Raw genomic sequence first — 21,160 nt, 5'->3', positions numbered from 1 at the left:
TTATCTCCCGCTTGGACTACTGCAATGCGCTCTACGTGGGGCTACCTTTGAAGGTGACCCAGAAACTACAATTAATCCAGAATGCAGCAGTTAGACTGGCGACTGGGAGTGGCCACCGAGACCATATAACACCAGTCCTGAGAGATCTGCATTGGCTCCCAGTACGTTTCCGAGCACAATTCAAAGTGTTGGTGCTGACATTTAAAGCCCTAAACAGCCTCCGTCCTGAATATCTGAAGGAGAATCTCCACTCCCATCGTTCAACCTGGACACTGAGGTCCATCTCCAAGGGCCTTCTGGCGGTTCCCTCCCTGCGAGAAGTGAGGTTACAGGGAACCAGGCAGAGGGCCTTCTCGGTAGTGGCACCTGTCCTGTGGAACGCCCTCCCACCAAATGTCAAGGAAATAAGCAGCTATCTTATCTTTAAAAGACATCTGAAGGCAGCCCTGTTTAGGGAAGTTTTTAATATTTAATGCTGTATTGTTTTTAACACTCGATTGGGAGCTGCCCAGAGTGGCTGGGGAAACTCAGCCAGATGGGCGGGGTATAAATAAATTATTATTATTATTATTATTATTATTATTATTATTAGGCCACAGCTGGGCAGTGGCGCACAGGGTGAATCCCTGCCCATCACCCCCAAGGTCCCCTGTTCAAGACCATTTGTAGAGCACAGAGTTAATCTTTGGAACTCACTCCCCCAGGAGGCAGGGATGGCCTCGGGTGGCTTTAAAGGGGGACTCAGCCAGTTCATAGAGGGTCAGGCTCTCAATGGCTGCTAATCACAATGGCTCCAGTCCGCCTGCACTGTTGGAGGTGTCATGGCTCAAAATGACAGTTGCCCCTGCTCTCGAATCCTTCTTGTGGGCATCACACAGGAATCTGACTGGCCACTGCCAGAACAAGCTGCTGGACCAGAGAGGCCGCTGGCCTGATCCAGCAGGCTTCCCTTACGTCCTTATCTGCAGGTTCCAGGCTTGATAAACTGCCCAGATTTAGCCTTGAACTGGGGGTCACGGGCAGTTTGCCGCTTTGGGCGATGTTCATTTGTACAAAGATAAGGAGAGCCTGCCAGGTCAGGCCAAAAGCTCACCTAGTCCGGCACTCTTCGGACAGTGCCCAGTCAGATTCCTGCGGGAAGCCCACAAACGGCGCCTGGGAGCAGGAGCAACTCTTCCATCCCGGGGTTCCCAGCAGCCGGCACACAACCAACGGCCGAGGAAGAACATGGGCATTGTGGCTACTAGCTCTTGGTAGACTTAACTGGCATGCATTCACTCACCGTATTTTTCGCTCTATAAGACGCACCAGACCATAAGACGCACCTAGTTTTTGGAAGAGGAAAACAAGAAAAAATATATATTCTGAATCCCAGAAGCCAGGACAGCAAGTGGGATCGCTGTGCTGCAATCCAGCTGTCCTGGTTTATGGGATAGCCGCGCACAGCCTCTCCCGGGCAAGGGGAGCCTTCATCCCCCTGCCCGGGAGAGGCTGCATGCGGCTAAGGCTCCCCCAAGAGCTGTGCTCTCTTTAAAGAGCGCACGGAGTGGGGGGGCAGCCCTTCTCCCTCGGGGAAAAGCCCCGAAGAGCCGCAAACACGCTCCACGTGGCTCTTTAAAGGGAGCTTTTACTTTTTAGGTGGGGGGGAGTGCGTCTTATAGAGCGAAAATACGGTAATCCTCATTTATAGCCGGGTGGCCATCACTGGGTGGCTGTCACTGACTCTATAGGAATTTGGTCAGTCTCCCCCATTTCCTCAAGGCATGGATCCCTCTTGCACATGGATATGCTTCCTGCGCATGTTGGAGCTGTGAGAAGGGGGTGGGGGGTTGAGTTTACAGCAGGGCGGAGTTGCTCGCAATTATGCTGGTTCCAGAAATCCCTGCGCCATGTTGAACCTGCTTTTCCAGGTGTTATTTCATATGCTGAGATTTCCCTGGAAAATTCCTATTTGAGCAGATCTCTCGTGACCAGTGAAAATCTAATGGGTGCCAGAAAGACCTTACAGCCAAGGGGGTCCTTATTGCTGATGCACCAAGGAGCTGAAGCTGGAGGAGGAGGACTTTGGATTTGATAGCCCGCTTTTTCACTACCCTAAGTAGTCTCAAAGCGGCTCACAATCTCCTTTCCCTTCCTCCCCCACAACAAACACTCTGTGAGGTGAGTGAGGCTGAGAGACTTCAGAGAAATGTGACTAGCCCAAGGTCACCCAGCAGCTGCAGGTGGAGGAGCGGGGAAGCGAACCCGGTTCACCAGATTACGAGTCTACCGCTCTTAACCACTACACCACACTGTGATTAGAGATTAGGGAAGTCTCCTTGCTCGTCTGCCCTGATTGATTGCTGCTACTTTTGCAAATGCTCTGGGTCTGATCGTGTCATAGAGTTGGAAGGGGCCCCTGCGGGTCATCTAGTCCAACCCCCTGCAACTGCAGGAATCTCAGCTAAAGCATCCAAGACAGATGGCCTTCCAACCTCTGCTTAAAAACCTCCAAGGAAGAAGAGTCCCAAGGGAGACTATTCCACTCTCGAACAGCTCTTGCTCTCCTTGGGAACCTCCTTTCTTGTAACTTGAAGCCATTGTCTCTGTGGATTTGCCTGCAACCAGGAACTCTGAGGCCTTGAACAAAGGAAGCTATAATAATAATAATAATAATAATAATAATAATAATAATAATAATAATAATAATATCTTTATTGTCATTGCCCCCTTTGGGGACAACGAAATTACTTGACTGCTCCATAAAAACACTAATTAAACAATACAGTATAATACAGCAAGGGAGATTAGATGACTTTCAAAGTCCGGGCTTCCCATTCAGGGCCAAGATCACTCTGGAGAAGAAGCTGTTCTTAAGACGGCTCGTTCTTGTCTTCATCGTCCTGTATCTCCGTCCCGACGGCAAGAGCTCGAAGAGACAGTGACCAGGATGCGATGGATCTTTTACTATGTCCAGTGCCTTCCTATGGCACCTTGTGGCATAAATCTGCTCTAAGGTGAAGAGTGGGCAGCCAACAATGCTCTCTGCTGCCTTAACAACCCTGCACAACCCCATCCTGTCCTGGGTAGTACAGCTTCCGTACCACACACATAAGCCATAAGTGAGCACGCTCTCAATGGCACAGTGATAGAAGGCAAGCAGCAGTTTCAAGTATGCTTCAAGTCGCTGCAAAGAGAAGCACTCTAGTGTAGCAGACAGAATCTTTTATTTGGGGTTGGAACAGGCTCTTGTGGAAGCCTTAAAGCACCTCACTAACAAGCTTTTCCTTTCTCCTCTTCTTAGTGGACAGACCAGTCAGGGTTTACGCCGACGGAATATTTGACCTTTTCCACTCTGGGCACGCACGGGCCTTGATGCAGGCGAAAAACCTCTTCCCAAACACGTACCTGATTGTAGGGGGTAAGGCAGAGCTCCTTTGACTCCATAAACATTTTGGAGGAAAGCTACCTGGCTGGGGGAACCACACGGAAGCAGGTAGAGGGAATTTTTTTCCTTCCTCTCTCATAATGCTAGGACTTGGTTAGATTCACCCAGGGATCTTGATTCAGGAGAAGATTCGGAGCAGACAAGAGAAAGTACTTTTTCCCCTGGAGGAAATACATGGCCCAGAAGACAGCCAAGGAGGCTTGTCTAAAACGTAGGACCCCAGAGAGTGTTAAGTTGAAACTGATTGAACCCACAGCTCATCTGTATCACCTGTGCAGAAAAAATGAACAAGCCAGTATGTGTTCCATTGACATTTCAGAGCAATTCAGGTTTCCATCATGGCAGTCGTGTGTTGGCTATATTGGCCTGTTTTCATACCCTGCTGACTTTTGTCTGTTCCATCTGGCCAGATGTCACAAGGGAGGCTGTTCCCTCCCTGGGGTCCAGATGCCAAGCAAAGCTTCCTTCTTCCTTTTCCTGGGATACTGTCTTGACTTTGTAGCGTTTTAGCAAAGTTTTATTGTGCAGTTAGCTCTCTGTACAGTTTATTTCTGAGTATTTATACAGTTCTTAAAGTAATGCCATACTGCTATTCCAAAAAGTGCCATTCCTTGTATACAGTGGCTTGCGGAGATTTCTGAAAAAGCAAAACTCAGCCCTTTGTCCCAAGACGTGTTGCGGGGAGGGAAGGTGTTGATGTGAGCATGAGCACTTTGTTTCAGCCGGAGATGTAGTTTAAGGGGTTAAGCCAAAACGGTAGAATCGTGGAGTTGGAAGGGACCCTGAGGGTCATCTAGTCCAACCCCCTGCAATGAAGGAATCTCAGCTGAAGCATCCAAGACAGATGGCCATCCAAACTCTGCTTGAAAACCTGCAAGGAAGGAGAGACCACAACCTCCAGATTACCGTATTTTTTGCTCTATAAGACTCACTTTTCCCCTCCTAAAAAGTAAGGGGGAATGTGTGTGCGTCTTATGGAGCGAATGCAGGCTGCGCGGCTATCCCAGAAGCCAGAACAGCAAGAGGTATCGCTGCTTTCACTGCGCAGCAATCCCTCTTGCTGTTCTGGCTTCTGGGATTCAGAATATTATTTTTTCTTGTTTTCCTCCTCCAAAAACTAGATGCGTCTTGTGGTCTGGTGCGTCTTATAGAGCGAAAAATACGGTAAATCCATTCCACTGCCAAACAGCCCTCACTGTCAGAATGTTCTTCTTCTTACAAGAATCTACTTTTTTGTAACTTGAATCCATTGGGTCAGGTCCCATCCTCCAGAGGAGAGAACAAGCTTGCTCCATCTTCCGTGTGACAGCCCTTTAGATATTTGAAGACGGCTATCATATCTCCTCTCTGTCTCCTCTTATCCAGGCTAAACATACCCAACTCCCTGGGAAGGTGCCATATCCTGAATCAGACCTAGTTTTGGCAGAATTTGTATCTTACCTATTCTCCCAAGTAACTTTAGATATCCAAATGGCATCAATTTTACTGGTGGATTTATTTGGTTCTGAAAAATAAGTATAGTCCCTTTCTGTTAAATGTTTAAATCTCCATGCATCTTTTATATCCCTATTTTCTACCAGTTCGAAAAAACTACGTGGCAGCTTTCCTTCTTTTTCCCCTCTCTGTCCTATTGTTCTGTCCATCTCAGGGTTTGTTACCCCATTTAAATCTCCCATGAAGATCATTTTTTTCTTCTGTGTATTCCAGCAACCTTTTTCCTGGTTCTTTGAAGAATTCTACTTTTTTTTTTCATTGGGTGCATATATTCCAACTGGGATAATTACTTCTCCTTGATTTTTAATTCTAATTATTATTATTCTCCCACTGGAGTCTTTATGTACATATCCTGAATCAGACCTGTGGTCCATCTAACTCAGTACAGCCTACACTGACCAGCAGCAGCTCTGTGGGGTTTTCAGGCAGGGGGTCTCTCCCAGCCCCCTGATGTCAGGGCTTGACCCCGGAGCCCTCTGCATGCAGCACAGATGCTCTGTCCCTGAGCTGCAGCCCTTTTCTAGATGGCGCTGTGACGCCACGGGGTGTTCTAGGCGGGAGCTCCGGGGAGGAGGCGCCCCAGCGAGGACAGGCAGGGTTGCTTAAGAGGCTCAGAGCTCACGTTCTCACCCCGTTGCCCTTTCCACGATTGCAGTCTGCAGCGACGAGCTGACGCACAACTTCAAGGGCTTCACGGTGATGAACGAGGCCGAGCGCTACGACGCCGTGCAGCACTGCCGCTACGTGGACGAGGTGGTGAGGAACGCCCCCTGGACGCTGACGCCCGAGTTCTTGGCTGAGCACAGGGTAAAAGAGCCTCTCTGAAAGGTGGTTTGGAGGGAAGGGGGCTGGGTCCCTTGTAGCTCTTCCAGTCCTTAGCCTTACGGCCAAGTGGGATTCTCTGAGCCGTGGCAAAAAGAAGAAGAGTTTGGATTTGATATCCCGCTTTATCACTACCCCAAGTAGTCTCAAAGCGGCTAACAATCTCCTTTCCCTTCCTCCCCCACAACAAACACTCTGTGAAGTGAGGGGGGCTGAGAGACTTCAGAGAAGTGTGACTAGCCCAAGGTCACCCAGCAGCTGCATGTGGAGGAGCGGGGAAGCGAACCCGGTTCACCAGATTACGAGTCTACCACTCTTAACCACTACACCACACTGGAGCCAGACTCCATTCCTCCTGCCCTCTGATGGGGGGCACCCTAGAGACCTGGCCAGCGGCAGCACTGTGTCTCTGTGCCAGTCCCTGCCTGGTGCCCTCACCCACCAGGTCACGGCTTGTGCCGCAACCTCTTCTCTGCTGCCCAGGCTCCGCTGTTTTGCTAATGGCTCTTGCTGTCCGATCCCACAGATCGACTTTGTAGCCCACGACGACATCCCCTATTCCTCCGCCGGCAGCGACGATGTCTATAAGCACATAAAAGAAGCAGGTGAGCTTGTGTCTCTGCAGCAGAACCACCCAGCCCTCCCGCGATGCCCTCTGGGGAGGCTTGGGGCTGGCTCCCCTCCGGGCCAGCGTTGTGCAGAGCCTCTTCATTTCCCTACATGCTTGTAGAGCAGACTTTCCCAATCGTGAGTCTCCAGCTGTTGGACTACAACTCCCACCATCCCTAGCAAGCAGGGATAATTATTATTATTATTATTTAGATCCTGCTCTCCCCAGCCAAGGCCGGGCTCAGGGCAGCTAACAAGCAATAATAAAAACAAGTTGAATGAATACAACTTAAAAACAAGATTAAAATACAACAATTAAAATATTGAAACATTAAAATATTAAAATGTAGCCTCATCACAGGAGGAGAAAGGAAAAAGAAAGAGGGGGAGGGAATCAAATTGGCTCCAAGCCAAAGGCCAGGTGGAACAACTCTGTCTTACAGGCCCTGCGGAAAGAAATCAGATCCTGCAGGGCCCTGGTCTCATGAGGCAGAGCGTGCCACCAGGCCGGAGCCAGTGTTGAAAAGGCCCTGCCTCTGGTTGATCTGACTTCCTTAGGGCCCGGGACCTCGAGGGTGTTGCTGTTTATGGACCTTGAGGCTCTGCGTGGGGCATACCGGGAGAGGCGGTCCCGTAGGTACGAGGGTCCTAGGCTGATTTAGATTTAGATTTAGATTTAGATAAATTTATTGTCATTGTCCGTATATACACAGTATACACAACAACGAAAATCAAACACCCACCCAAAGACCGGGTTCACATATACATTTGCACGTATCTCCGAACTCTCATCCTATTTAGACATAATCTATAAAACATAACATAATCCAGAATATAGCATGACCTATTAAAAACATAACATAACCTAAAACCTATCTCATTCCTTCCACTCCCTACTTACTAAACCTTGCAACTGGCCCTGAGATCATTATTTAGTGCAATCAGAGCTCTTGGATAGAAACTATTCAGAAGGCGTGTGGTTCGTGTTTTCATTGTCCTATATCTTCTGCCCGAAGGCAATAGTTCAAAGAAGTTGTGAGCAGGGTGGGTGGGATCTCTCAGAATATTATGTGACTTCTTCAAGATGCGAGACGTGAAGATCTCATCCAGGGTTGGAACTGTAGTCCAAAAAGAGCTGGAGACCCAAGTTTTGGAAACCGCTCTAGAGGATCGGACTGTCAGGGGCTGCTAGCCATGAGGTCAGAGGCAGCAATTCTTCTGAAGACCAGTTGCTGGAAACCACAGGAGGGGAGAGTTGCTCTTGTCCTTGAATCCTGCTCGCAGGTTTCCATGGAGGCGCAGGTTACAGCCACAGCAAAGGTGGCATTTTTCCATCTCCTCTGTATTAAGCAGTTGGTCCCTTACCTTTCTCGCCCTGATCTGGCCACAGTGATCCATGCGACGGTCACCTCCAGACTTGATTATTGTAACTCGCTCTGCGTGGGGCTGCCCTTGAAGCTGACCCAGAAACTCCAGCGGGTGTAGAATGCCATGGCGAGACACCTTACGGGGTCCTTGTCGCGGGATCACGTTCATCCAGTGCTTTACCAACTGCACTGGTTCCTGGTGGAGTACAGGGTCAGGTTTAAGGTTCTGGTTTTGACCTTTAAAGCCCTATGTGGCCTAGGACCCACATACCTACGGGACCTCCTCTCCTGGTATGCTCCATGGAGAACCTTAAGGTCCACAAATGACAACACTTTGGAGGTCCCAGGTCTCAAGGTGGTTAGATTGGTCTCAACTAAGGCCAGGGCCTTTTCAGTACTGGCCCCGACGTGGAATGCTCTGTCACAAGAGACAAGGGCCCTGCAGGACTTGACATCTTTCCGCAGGGCCTGCAAGACGGAGCTGTTCCACCTGGCCTTTGGTTTGGACTCAGTCTGACCCTTATGTTTCCCTCCCCTTATGGTTTTGATTTATGGGCTACTTTTAAAATGAGGCTGCATTTTAAATTCCATGTATTTTAAATTGGGGTTTTTTTCCTATTATGTTTTTATTGTAATTTTACTGGTGTTAGCCGCCCTGAGCCTGGCTCTGGCCAGGGAGGGCGGGGTATAAATAAATTATTATTATTATTATTATTATTATTATTATTGGCATCTGTTTGGCCAGTGTTGGACTAGATGGGCCATTGGAGATCAGTGAATTCAGGTGGGAGGGGAACACAGGGGCTGGGAAGCCCAAACCTGCTTCCTCCTCCTTTGTCCCCCCCCCCCCTTTCCCTTCCTCCCCACCTCACACCCCCAGTCTTTCTCATCATGCTAATGGGAAGCCTCCAAGAAGTGTACAGGGCCTTTCCAGATTGCATCATGGCACCATGTTTATGGAGCCCTCTTGGGTCGACTGACTGCCCGCCCAACCCTCTCTCCATCTGCTCGCAGGAATGTTCGCACCGACTCAGAGAACCGAAGGGATTTCCACGTCAGACATCATCACTCGCATCGTCCGCGACTACGACGTCTACGCCCGGAGGAACCTGCAGAGAGGCTACACGGCAAAGGAGCTCAACGTCAGCTTCATCAACGTGAGTCCAGGGACCTTGTTTTCTGTGCACAGACTCTTTCGGGTTGCCTGGCTGCAAACGAAGGGGGGGGTCCCATTTTCATGCAGGAGGCCCCAGGTTCAACGCCCCACCCCCATCTCATTAAACAGATCAGGTGGGAAGAGAATGAACATGGCCTTTCCGGAAGACCCCAAATCCCATGAAATCCAGATCTTGCCACCCAGAGAAACACATTTCTACATCTGCTTTGAGTCTCTGACAGAGCGAGGTGTTTTCTATATACAGAATTCGGCCCTTCTGCCTGGTGCTGTCCCCAAGGCTGCTGTTTTTCAGCGGATGCCACCAACTTAGCCCTAACCCGTGATGCCTGTTGATATTTTCATCTCCTCCCATTGCGAGAATCTCCTGATATGATGTTTTCAGAAAGGAGGGGTCGGAAACTGCTCTTTGCTTCTTCCGCTCCTGCCTGACTCTGTGGGAGTCTGTGTGTTATCCATGTAGAGATGAGATGGCTGAGTGAGAGCTGTAACACTCATGCAAGCCAGTAGCTTTTTCAGTTTTAGTTTGCATTAGCTATTAGAAATAAAAGAAGTTACTCTTCACAGCTTTCTTCCATGTTGTTCATACTCTGCTGAGGTTGGTGCTCACAGTGGACAGCTGTGGGTCCAGTGCACTTAGACCTGCTTTCCAGGAGTGGAAGGTCTCTGGAAGTGCTCTAGTCGCCTAGCCCAGTCGGGGCAGAACCAGTTGTTGAGCCCAGTCGCTGGCACCGGCTCAAAGGCATACTGACAACGACAGCCTCTCTCTTTTATTGCAGGAGAAGAAGTACCACTTGCAAGAGCGCGTGGACAAAGTGAAGAAGAGGGTGAAGGACGTCGAGGAGAAGTCCAAGGAGTTTGTGCAGAAAGTGGAGGAGAAAAGCATCGACCTCATCCAGAAATGGGAAGAGAAGTCCCGCGAGTTCATTGGCAACTTCCTGGAGATGTTTGGCCCCGAAGGAGCTCTGGTAAGGAGGCAGCAGGGTCAGACGCCTTCCACTCCTCTGCCTAGTCACAGGGCTTGCATGCCCATGGGGTTGCCTCTGGCTATAAGCCCAGCTGCACTCTGCACGTGTGCCTGCGTCCTCTGCGCTGAACAAAGGCTGCACGTCCTACGTAGGCCTTTAGACCCCAAGGCCGCAGCTGGAGCCCCTCCTCTGCATCCACAGCAGCCCAGGTCTGGTCTTTGACATCTGAGGATTGAGCAGCATGGAGGAGCCTTGAGCAGCCCCTGGTGGGCGGGGCCAGGGGCAAAAGTGGGCAGGGCAACAGGTGTCACTCAAAGCCAGGATGCGTTCCACCCAGGCACAAAGGAGAACCATTAAGGGGGTGTGGTCTGAGGACCGGGGGTGTGCTGGTCCCGTGGGTTACCTGAGAGGCAAGGTCCAAGTCCGGTCCGTGGTCAAAGGTGCAACGAGGAGGCAGCCCGTAGTAGCTGAAGCTGGGTGCAGGGCAGGGAGCCAGGTGAAGTCAGGAACAGGCTTGCAAGCAGGGAGCCAGGGCGGGTCAGGAGCTCTGGCGGAAAAGCAGGACAGGGTTCAGGCAGGAACTAGCAACCAACAATGTTGCTCCCGCAACTTGGGACTGGGGCTGGCCGGCTTTTATCTGCCCCGAGGCATAGGGTAGCCCCGATCCTCTGCTGACTCGCCTCTCCTGGCCTGGAGGCGAGCACTCCTCCTGCGGGAACTTAGTTCCCTCCGCCTTTCTGCCCTGAGCCTCTGCAGCTCAGGAGAGGCTGGAGGGTTACCGGACCCAGAGGCAACCCCAGCTTCCTCTGACGGGGCTGAGAGTGGAGCACCTGCAGGCAATGGGTCCTCCATCACCACAGGAGCCAGAGCAGACTCAGCTGGTGCCTGCACCTGAGGATCCAGCCCAGTTGAGGACCCTTCAGGCTCAGGCCCCAGCCCCAGCTCAGCTGGTTCTGGAAGCGGGGAATCCTGTGCAGGCTGGGATTCCTCAGGTTCAGCCTCCGAGTCCGAATCCCAGGCCATCACAGGGGGTGTGGCTTGGCTGTCTTCAGCCTCTGGGACTGAGGCTCCCCACATCCACCTGAGTTAGAAGGATCTCAGAGGGGAGGGTGGAAGAGGCCCCGGTCAGCAGCTGCTAAGTCAGAGCAGACAATACTGAACTGGGTGGGCCCCAGGTGATTCAGCTCGATAAAGGAAGCCTTGTTGCACATGCTAACAGCAAACTCAGCTGGCGAGTTCAGACAGGACATTCCTGCATTGCAGGGGATTGGACTAGATGACCCTTGGGGTCTTGCACACTGAAAGTCCCAGGTTCAGTCCCCAACATCATCTCCAGCCAAAGGACTCCTGCCTGAACCTCTGGAGAGCTGCAGCCAGTACAGAGCCAGGTGAACTAATGGTTTGATGACTGAATAAGTGGCAGGGGGCAGGCCTGAAACTTGGAGCCGGTGCAAATCCTCTGCATGGGAAGGACCCAGACCCAGCAGCAGAACAGCTGCCTTGCATGCAGAAGGCCCCAGGTGCAGCCCCCGCTAGCATCACCAGGCAGACTTGGCAGAGACCCCTTCTCTGAAACCCTGGAGAGCCACCACGGCTGCTCAGTGTGCCAGCGTTTCTCAGACCGGGTCCTCAGCTGTTGTTGGACTGCAACTCCCATCATCCCTGACCGCTGTTCCTGCTAGCTAGGGATGCTGGGAGTTGTAGTCCAAGAGCGGCAGGGCCCACTGCTGAGCTAGGCGGACGGCTGGGTCGGATTCATAAGGCAGTTTCCTCTTCTTAATTCAAGTATTCTTAATGCGGGTTTTGCGGCAGGTTCCTGACCAGCGCTCTGCCTTTCCTCCCCAGAAGCACATGCTGAAGGAGGGCAAGGGGCGGATGCTGCAGGCCATCAGCCCCAAGCAGAGCCCCAGCAGCAGCCCCACCCACGACCGCTCCCCCTCCCCTTCCTTCCGCTGGCCCTTCACTGCCCGGACGCCCCCCTCGTCTCCGGCCAACGTCCCCAGGAACAAGTCGGCGGTGGCCTATGACATCAGCGAGGACGAGGAGGACTAGAGAGACCCTGGACCCCGCGGGGATTTCTGCAAATGCTGCTTCCTTGATGAGTCCCGCCTCCAGGCATGAAGAGAACCGCTGACGATGAGCTCCAGAGAGCGAGCGCCTCCCCTCAACCCGCCGCCCGAGGGCTGGGTCTGCCGTGGCAGCCCACCCGGGCAGTGTCCTCCTCCTCCTCTCTCGCTGAGGACTAGTGCCTTGGGGAGTGGGGCGCATTGTTGCGTTTGAACGCCTTCCCCACTTCCCCTTTCATTGGTTATTTGCTGTCTTGTTTCTTGGGGGAAACGGGGGGAAGGTGGCTCCAATTTTAAAGCAGGTGTATTCCTTTTAAACTTTTAACCGGCCCCAGCCACTCGTGGAAATGAGCGCTCTGGTTGGCGGGGGAATTAGGGGGCTGGCAGAGCCGGGAGGCTGCCCTGCAGGCAAGCATCGTTGCCTGCCTGTCCCCAAGTCCCAGGGTGCCCCCTGCCTCCTACAGGCTGCCTCCAGTTCAAGGCCCTTGAGCCGGTGTGAAGTCGAGGCAGTGCAGGAAGCGGTTACAGTAGAAAATCTGTAAAGAGAGAGAGAGGTGGCGGCTGGCTATGGAGTCACAAGATGCTTTTTGGGATGCCGGAGCGGAAGTTGGCCACCTTGCAAGCCCTTCTGTTCCCCCAGTTTGCTGGTCCTCAGGAAGATAAGTGGGAGGGGAGGCTGTGCAAAAAAGGGGGTGGAAGCATGTCTGCAGATTCCCACTGTAACCGCAGTGAGGTTGTTGGGTCGTCTGCTCAGCCGCCTTTTCCTGCTTCTGGCGCACACAATAATAAAAGAAAAACTTCAGTTCGCTTCCCAAACGGGCAAAGTTGGCTTAAAGTTCCTGTGGATGTGCAGCAGGAGTAGCAACACCCCCCCCCCAGGCTTCAAAGGCAAGTTGCTTGCTGCCGAATTGGAGGAGAACATCAGGCTAGCATTGCACGGCCCTCAGGTGGAATGTACGTTGCGTTGCAAAGCCAGAGCAGGGCTGAATGGGTGGCACTCGTTCCGTAGCGTCCGGAAAAGCGACCCGGATTCTCCCCATTCTGAGTCTTCTTGTTGGGCAGCGAAAACAAGGAAACTTGGGAACCTGTTAAAAGCTTAAAATTTTGTCCCTTTTGCGTGTTGTGCTTTATGCAAAGGTTTGTGACCCCTTTCCTGGCGCCGGGTGTTTGGTCTTTGTTGACCTACCCATCTCGCCTTTGTTGACTTACCCATCTCTTCTCAGAACGTCCCCACCTGACCCTAACGCCCTCCTGCCTCCCAGCGTCCAAAGTGCACCACGCAGCTCTGTCTGATCCTGCAACTCTGCTCTCCTGCCGGCCTGTGTCTGTCATAAATGCCCGGTGGTCAGGGCTTTGCTGCCCACCCCCCACCCCTTCATGGGGAAGAGGGGAACTGCCCCATTGTGCAAGTATGGCTGAGTGTCTGTTCTGTGCTCCCAGGAAAGGCCAGCAGCAGCACAGATCCAGCTCAGAGGGAGCGGCACACTCGTTGCGTCACCTCCAAACCTCCTGGGTGTTCGAGTGCAAACCCTGCCAGCTCTCATCTCTGCCTTGAGTAAGGTGCAAATGAATATCACGCAAAACAGCTGCTCTTTCAGTGAACTGCCCGGTGTCTGGGGGTGCTCCTCCTGTTGGCTTTTGTTGTTAACTGTGTAATAAATGTTCAGAGTTAACTGTCAGCTCCGCATGGATTTTCCCTGGATTCAGTCCCTGCTTCTGATGTTTCCCTGTCAAGAACAATGCCAGCTGTCCCTTGACCATGGACAACTGCCCGTCTGGGTTATTTCATGAGTTAATGTTTTTCTTAAGAGGTTGTCTCTTTGTAGGAAAATCAGCTTGTGAAATGTCTCGGGGGGGGGGGAATTATTCGTGCTCTGAGAATACGGAGCAGGCAGACAGCCTCTCCCACACTCTGTGAGCTCAGCGGGACAGCTTCAAGGCATCCTGGCACCCACACATTTTCTGACATGAAGATTGTCCCTGGACAGGAACGGAGGTGTTGGCCAGATTGCCACTGTGGTGGTCAGTCTGGGCCATACACCGTCAGGATTTTTGGTGGGAGCTCACAAAGCAGACAGCGCCATGCTCTCTCTTCCCTGTGAGTTTCCCCTGGTGTCTTAAAAATCTGAGGGCGAACGCATTTCTGTTCCTCAGCCTGCCTTCCCATTCCACAGGGAGAGTCCTGGAAATGCTTGATTGCCCCGTTTTAACTCTTCAGTTGGATTGTTTTGAGACGCACTTCTGATCATTTGCACACTGCATAAAGTTGATTCACAGACGCAGGAACTGAGTTGGCGCAAGGCAGATTTCCCTTCCATGTTATTCATGCGGTAAAATGTGCTTCTGAAAGTTTTCCCCAGTGCCGTGAAATTGCCGTGGTACACATGACCTCAGGATAACTTGTGTCTTTTCCTTTGAGGGAGCTCTTCCAAAAGATCATTTTGCCATGAAAACAGCGAATTGGAGGGGAACAGCACCTCAGGGTGGTTCTTCTGCCCCAGAAATTGTCTCCCAAACCGGCTCATCTGGAGACTGCTTTGGGAACAGGAGTGTCAGCGGCCTTGAAGGAATGACACTTATGGAGCCAGCCATTCCGAAATATTACTTGCAAAGGTCAATATAGAAGCGGATAAATTTGTTGGGTGACTTTAAAAAAAAACAAAAAATGGGATTTGGGGTGCTGAAATAGTGACTGCTACGTATTGCATTATACCAGTGGTCCCTCTCTCTAAGATGTGGATTTGTAGAGCAACGGTAGCATTGAAAGATCGCCTTCTGTGTGCTTGACTCTGTTTTGTGCCCTTTTCAAAAGAAGCCCAAAGGCCAGTACTCTTAACAGTACTTCGGCCCTGCGAAATTACTGTACAAAAGTGGGTTTTGGTTACGGACGTGCACAAATCTTGCACACCTGTAGTTCTAAGTGATGGCCCTTACACGGGTGTTGCTACACAAGGTAGGCTCTTCATAGAACAACCTGCTTGCAGCATTTGTGCAGATTTATGTAGTCATGTGTGAGGCACAGCCCTGTTGCCTCTGAATGAACTCACCTGGGCACTGTGTGATGCACCCCTTTTAGCAATATTTGGAGATTTCCATACTTCCCGAAGTCAGAGGGAGAAAATAGGCAAGGGTTATTAACTTCTTTGCATCCAGAAGCAAATAGTTTTCCACCACATGCATTTAGCCAGAAATTGCATTTCCTTCCTTCGCAGCTGAACAAGTGGTGGGAATGTCAATGAACTCTTCCACCCATACAGCTACACGCATTATTCATATAACTATTGAGTCCTCAACACAGGTGTGTGTTTTTTTAAAAAAAGGTCATAATTGGGGAGGAACCACTTCACAGGGCAATCTCTGACTGTCCCAAGTTTCCACCCAGAGTAGAGTCCTTGTGCTCTGGCCGATGTCAATATTGTTATGAGTCCCACATGAAAAGCCACATGGTGGTATTTCACATATGCTAGCGGAACATCGTGGGACCCAAGCCATGTTTGGGCAGCTTTCATGCCACTCCAGTAACATCCAAACTAACCTTTCGTTGGCCATGTGAGAGTTGCAGAATTGAGGCACCTTCTGACAGCCGTCCATCCTGAAAATACCAGCATTGACGCATCTTGTACATTGGACCACGTGAAAAGTGGGCCTTTGTGAAACTCCCTTCTTGCATTGTGGGGCCTCAGTGGCACATAATTTCCGTTCCCTATTACAGCTGCTGTGTTTTCCTAAAAGCCATATGAGATCTGGTCCTATCACTGCATTGTCGCAGGGTTTCTAGCCAAGTCTTAAGGCTGCCCAGTTCAGACCTTTGAGACCAGCTCAATTCCTCAGTGACCGCCCTGCATCGTAAAGTTTCATCCAGGCTAGATCTCCTGCCTCGGAGAGGAGCAAACATGTCTGCAGTAGAAACAGTTACCAGTTTTTTAGCACTAATAAACAGGAAGAATTGAGGTTTTTTTTAGTTTCCCCAACTTTCCTTGCTCGTTGGCTTAGCGAAGACCTGGAAGATCTCTTTCTAAGGAGCCAGGTTTTGACACTAGATGGTTTGAGCTGCGTGATGTCAAGATTTCCTACGCTGGGCAAGGGCCATTGATGGTGTCCTTTGCAGGGAAGCCAACGTAGAAACGCCCAAACAGAAATCTTTAACTGGTTGCCTCAACAGAGCTCTCTGTAGCCACAGAGACTGGTGGTGATGGACTTTTCTCTCCTAGCCATGCCTCTTTCAATCAGTGTTAAGTGTCCCAGTTTCCTGTCCCTGTGAATTGCAAGCTCCTGGTTCTGCTGCAAGCTGGATGGGGGTTGTTTTGTGCGTTCTTCCTTTTTTCTTCCACTTATGCGTTTTAGCCAAATAAATGTCATTTTACCCAAAATACTTCCGGGTTGTCCTTAATGTTTCAAAAATCAGCTTTAACCTCCCTGCTTCCTTGTTGACTGTGGTGCCAAGCTTTCATCTCACAAGCCATGCCAGATTTGCACAGCTCCCGCCACAGGTCCCCATAGCGTTGGGTCACGAGGGCTGGGAGGACCACAAAACGCTCAAATGGGAGATTCCTGCATTGCAGGGTTTGGACTAGATGACCCTCAGGGTACCTTCCAACTCTATGATTCTGTGACTCCAAAAGACACACTGTGGCAGGATCACCTGTCCAAAAAAACAGCAGTGCAGAGAATGCAAAAAGGGGTTCTAATCACACAGGTGTCTCCGGAAAAAATTACACATCACTTGGGAAGACAGGTGAACTAATGCCAGTGTACCGGAAGAAGCAAAGATCGCCAGTGTCGAAGCGATGATTCTTCAACATCAACTTCGTTGGACTGGTCATGTTGTGCAGATGTCTTCCAAAGCGACTACTCTTATTTCCAACACAAGAATGGAAAGTGAAATACCAGTGGACAACCGAAGAGGTTTGAAGATGCTCTCGAGGCAAATCTTAAAAAATGTAACATAAGCACTGATAAGTGGAAAACACTGGCCTGTGAGCGCTCCAACTAGACTTCAAAGGTGTCATAGACTTTGAAGAGACTCGAACTCAGGACAAAAGGGAGAAATGTGCTAAGAGGAAGGCATGCTTGGCAAACCCTCGCTGTGATCAACTCCCGCCCAGAAGCCCACCGTGGAAGGACCTGTGGATCCAGAATTGGCCTCCACAGTCACGGACTCACTTTTAAAGCCGTGTTCATGGAAAACCATCTTACTCGGCTACGAGGGATCGCCAAAGAAGAAGAAGAAGATGACACTCTGGGATTGCTTTTCGTAGTAGGAGCGGGCTAGGGATTAATAACCAATACAGTATAAAATAGATTTATTCCATGGGCCCCGGGCATTTTTGACTATAGCTGCACAAATTACAGTTGTCCTGAAGTCATTCTTGTACAAAGGGTCATACGTCCATGTGCCTGTCCCAAGGCAGAATCAGTCCCTTGTCCCTTCCCCCTGCAAGGAAGGCCACGTGTTCTTGAGATCCCGGAGCAAATGTTGGCAAGAGGGTTGGGGGCCTCCGATAGCCCTGCTGGGCACTCCTGTTCCTAGGTGGCCGAGAGACTGATTTCTGCTTTGCTCTCTGGCAAACCTCCGGCCGGGCAACAGCCTGGCTTGTCGTCCGGCTTCCTGTAGTACATCCTGGTCAGCACAGCCATGACGAAGGTTTCCAGGACCAGGAGCTGTGCGTGCATCACTGCAAACAAAGATGGAGAAGAATGAGTCCGGCCCTTTTCCCGGGGGAAGGTCACTGGCTTCTCCGCTTCCCACAAATGCAACCTTTGCCCACCTGGTGCCATCCAGATGTTTTCGACTACAGCCCCAGTCATCCCAGCTACAGGATGCCAGGGCAGATGCCTGGCATTAAAAGAGAAGGCAAGTGTTGACTCTCTAGTCTAGTGGCAGAGAGTTCCGCAGGACCGTACCGCTAATACTAAAGGCTCGGTTTCTTTGTCCCGCAGCAGCAAGGCCCTTAAAATAATTATTATAATTATTATAATTATAATTTATTTATTTATACCCCACCCATCTGGCTGGGTCCCCCCAGCCACTCTGGGAAGCTTCCAACAAAACACTAAAATACAATAACCTATTAAACATTAAAAGCCTCCCTAAACAGGGCTGCCTTTAGATGTCTTCTAAAAGTTTGGTAGTTATTTTTCTCTTTGACATCTGGTGGGAGGGCGTTCCACAGGGCGGGTGCCACTACCGAGAAGGCCCTCTGCCTGGTTCCCTGTAACTTGGCTTCTCGCAGCGAGGGAACCGCCAGAAGGCCCTTGGCACTGGACCTCAGTGTCCGGGCTGAACAATGGGGGTGGAGACGCTCCTTCAGGTATACTGGACCGAGGCCATTTAGGGCTTTCAAGGTCAGCACCAACACTTTGAATTGTGCTCGGAAACATACTGGGAGCCAGTGTTGGTCTTTCAGGACCGGTGTTATGTGGTCTCAGCGGCCGCTCCCAGTCCCCAGTCTAGCTGCTGCTTTCTGGGTTAATTGTAGTTTCCGGGTCACCTTCAAAGGTAGCCCCACATATAGCACGTTGCAGTAGTCCAAGCGGGAGATAACCGGAGCATGCACCACTAGAACTGTAGAGTTGGAAGGGACTCCCTGGGTCATCCAGTCCAACCCCCTGCAATGCAGGAATCTCAAATGACCTCTTGCCATCTGACCTCTGCTTAAAAAACCTCCAATGAAAGAGAGTCCACTGCCTTCTGAGGGATTCCTTTCCTCTGCAGAATGGCTCTAAGCATAATTAAGTTCTTCCTGATGCTTAGTCGGAATCGCCTTTCTCGTGACTTGAGGCCATGGGTTCGAGTCCTACCCTCCGGAGCAGGTGAAACCAAGCTCGCTCCCTCTTCCGTGGGGCAGCCCTCGAGATACCTTTAGAGAGCTATCCTTAACCGCTTCCCAATTTTCTTCCTCAAGGGCCACTGCTACCACCCCACAACACACCCTCAGGATGCTTCCTTTCTTTTTGACACCTCCCCCCCCAAAAGACATCGGGTTTCCACTCACTCTGGGACCGCACTCTGGAGGAGAACGGTGGGGAGCAGGCAATCTGGCCGCCATTGCCCAGGGTGCTGAAGATGGAGGGCTGCAGCGCCGTCAGGATGAGGAGGACCTGAAAGCACAAGCACAGAATAATAAGCCACTCTGGGCGGCTCCCAATCAAGTGTTTAAAACAGTACAGCGTTACATATTAAAAACTTCCCTGAACAGGGCTGCTTTGAGATGTCTTCTGAATGTCAGGTAGTTGTTTATCTCTTTGACATCTGGTGGGAGGGAGTTCCACAGGGTGGGTGCCACCACCGAGACGGCCCTCTGTCTGGTTCCCTGTAACTTAGCTTCTCGCAGTGAGGGAACTGCCAGAAGGCCCTCAGCGCTGGACCTCAGTGTCCGGGCAGAACGATGGGGGTGGAAACGCTCCTTCAGATATACTGGACCGAGGCCATTTAGGGCTTTAAAGGTCAACACCAACACTTGGAATTGTGCTCGGAAATGTACTGGGGGCCAATGCAGATCTCTCAGGACCGGTGTTATGCGGTCCCGGCGGCCACTCCCAGTCACCAGTCTAGCTGCCGCATTCTGGATTAATTACAGAAGGAAGTGTTCTGAAGCAGCGCTGACAATGAGGACCGGAAGCATGAAGGGGCTGGAGAAGCCTCTGGGACGCAATGGATCCAAACTACAAGAAAGAAGATTCCACCTAAACATTAGGAAGAACTTCCTGACAGTAAGAGCTGTTCAACAGTGGAATTTGCTGCCAAGGAGTGTGGTGGAGTCTCCTTCTTTGGAGGTCTTTAAGCAGAGGCTTGACAACCATATGTCAGGAGTGCTCTGATGGTGTTTCCTGCTTGGCAGGGGGTTGGACTCGATGGCCCTTGTGGTCTCTTCCAACTCTATGATTCTATGATTCGATTCTATGATTCTATGTCAGCACCCGGGCTGAGTTGGGCATCTCATTTGGAAAGTCGGCTTGTTTACTTATAATGTATTTTTAAATAAATAAATATATATATCACTATTCATATTTTTTTAAAAAATAAAATAAATCAGAGTGGTTTCATTCTGTGAACCGCACTGAGATCTTCAGACGAAGAGTGATATACAAATTTCAATAACGACAACAATCGATATTGGTGTTATATTTATTAATACCCTGCTTTTTTTATTACTCAAGGTGGCTTACACAAATTAAAACGACGCAGACACAATGCAGAAGGCTAAAAGCACATGAAAAATGATGGTTAATTGCACTATAATAGAACTTAAAAGTATTTTAAAAGTATAAACGGTACACAAACAACAAAAGTTAAAAACAGAAATCAGGTAACTGTTGTGGAGATACATCTTAATTGCCTACATAAGCCTGGCGAAATAAAAAAAAAGTTTGCAGCAGGCATTTAAAAGGTGAAACCGGAGGCGCCTGCTGAATTTCTAGTGGCAGTGAGTTCCACAGGACTGGCCTGGTGACACTAAAGGCTGGGTTTCTCCTTGTTATCAAAGGAGCCTCACCAACTCAACCAGATACTGCAGATTATCTGAGTGACTGAGCTGGGATAAAAGAGTTCATATATACTGACATATATACCAGACCTAAGTTGATCATGACTTTGTAAATTAATGCAAGGACCGTGAACCTGAGAGGAGAGAGAGAGAGAGAGAGACGAGGTTACCTGGAAGCAGGCGAACTTGCAGCCCATGTTCTGCTCCGACAAGTGGGCTCTGGCTTGCCGAAAGAGGACCGCGTTTGCCCACAGAGCAAATAAGGTCGACACTCCCAGGGAGGTGTTGATCCACAGAGCCACGCTTGTGGCTGATATCTAGAAGGCAAGAAGGCGAGAACGTAAGAGGAGCCGACTGCATCAGGCCAGGGGCCCAACTCCTCCAGCACCAGGTTTTCAAAGTGGCCAACCAGGTGCTTGTTGGAAATCCTCAAGCAGGATTCGAACCCAGGGCAACACTCTCCCCTCCTGTGGTTTCCAGGAAGTGGCATTCAGAAGCATCGCTGCCTCCGGCTGTGGAGACAGCTCTGCCCTGGTTAGTAGTAGCCCCTGATCGCTTTATCCTCCATGAATTGATCTTTTCCTCTTCTGAAGCCATCCAAGTTGTTGGATATCACGGCCTCATGTGGCAGGGAGTTGAAATAGTGACTGCTACATATTGCATTATACCAGTGGTCCCTCTCTCTAAGATGTGGATTTGTAGAGCAACGGTAGCATTGAAAGATCGCCTTCTGTGTGCTTGACTCTG

General features: G+C 50.6%; 2 protein-coding genes across 4 annotated transcripts in view; one reads left to right on the top strand and one right to left on the bottom strand.

Annotated features, from left to right (window-relative positions):
* PCYT1A (phosphate cytidylyltransferase 1A, choline) overlaps positions 1–16,297 on the top strand; it is a 48,256-nt gene extending 31,959 nt beyond the window's left edge. For 2 of the 3 annotated variants that reach the window (XM_083504257.1, XM_083504256.1), the window contains 6 exons: positions 3,284–3,400; positions 5,577–5,728; positions 6,270–6,348; positions 8,734–8,876; positions 9,673–9,861; positions 11,707–16,297. In XM_083504257.1, coding sequence (XP_083360383.1) covers positions 3,284–3,400; positions 5,577–5,728; positions 6,270–6,348; positions 8,734–8,876; positions 9,673–9,861; positions 11,707–11,913 — 887 coding nt within the window. In that variant the 3' untranslated portion in view covers positions 11,914–16,297. The remainder of the gene's footprint in view (positions 1–3,283; positions 3,401–5,576; positions 5,729–6,269; positions 6,349–8,733; positions 8,877–9,672; positions 9,862–11,706) is intronic. The other variant, XM_083504255.1, reaches the window with a different exon arrangement.
* A 916-nt stretch (positions 16,298–17,213) lies between these two features.
* LOC310707443 (organic solute transporter subunit alpha-like) lies at positions 17,214–20,758 on the bottom strand. The gene is made up of 3 exons (XM_083504650.1): positions 20,584–20,758; positions 18,923–19,028; positions 17,214–17,602 (listed from the first exon to the last, which is right to left on the bottom strand). The coding sequence occupies exons 1-3, from the start codon at positions 20,608–20,610 to the stop codon at positions 17,454–17,456; spliced, it is 282 nt and encodes a 93-aa protein (XP_083360776.1). The 5' UTR covers positions 20,611–20,758; the 3' UTR covers positions 17,214–17,453.
* Positions 20,759–21,160: the final 402 nt, after the last annotated feature.

Source organism: Podarcis liolepis (genome assembly GCF_965112155.1).
Source record: "Podarcis liolepis genome assembly, chromosome: 5".
In the NCBI taxonomy this organism is placed as follows: domain Eukaryota; kingdom Metazoa; phylum Chordata; class Lepidosauria; order Squamata; family Lacertidae; genus Podarcis; species Podarcis liolepis.
The sequence above is the reverse complement of the archived record's forward strand: the minus strand, read 5'-3'. Positions and strand labels throughout refer to the sequence as shown.

Coding starts and splice junctions, on each gene's coding strand:
- LOC310707443 (XM_083504650.1), bottom strand. CDS start 20,610: ATGGGCTGCAAGTTCGCCTGCTTCCAG. Junction 19,029..20,583: donor GCAAGTTCGCCTGCTTCCAG/GTAACCTCGTCT, acceptor TTGTGCTTTCAG/GTCCTCCTCATCCTGACGGC. Junction 17,603..18,922: donor CTCCAGAGTGCGGTCCCAGA/GTGAGTGGAAAC, acceptor CTTTGTTTGCAG/TGATGCACGCACAGCTCCTG.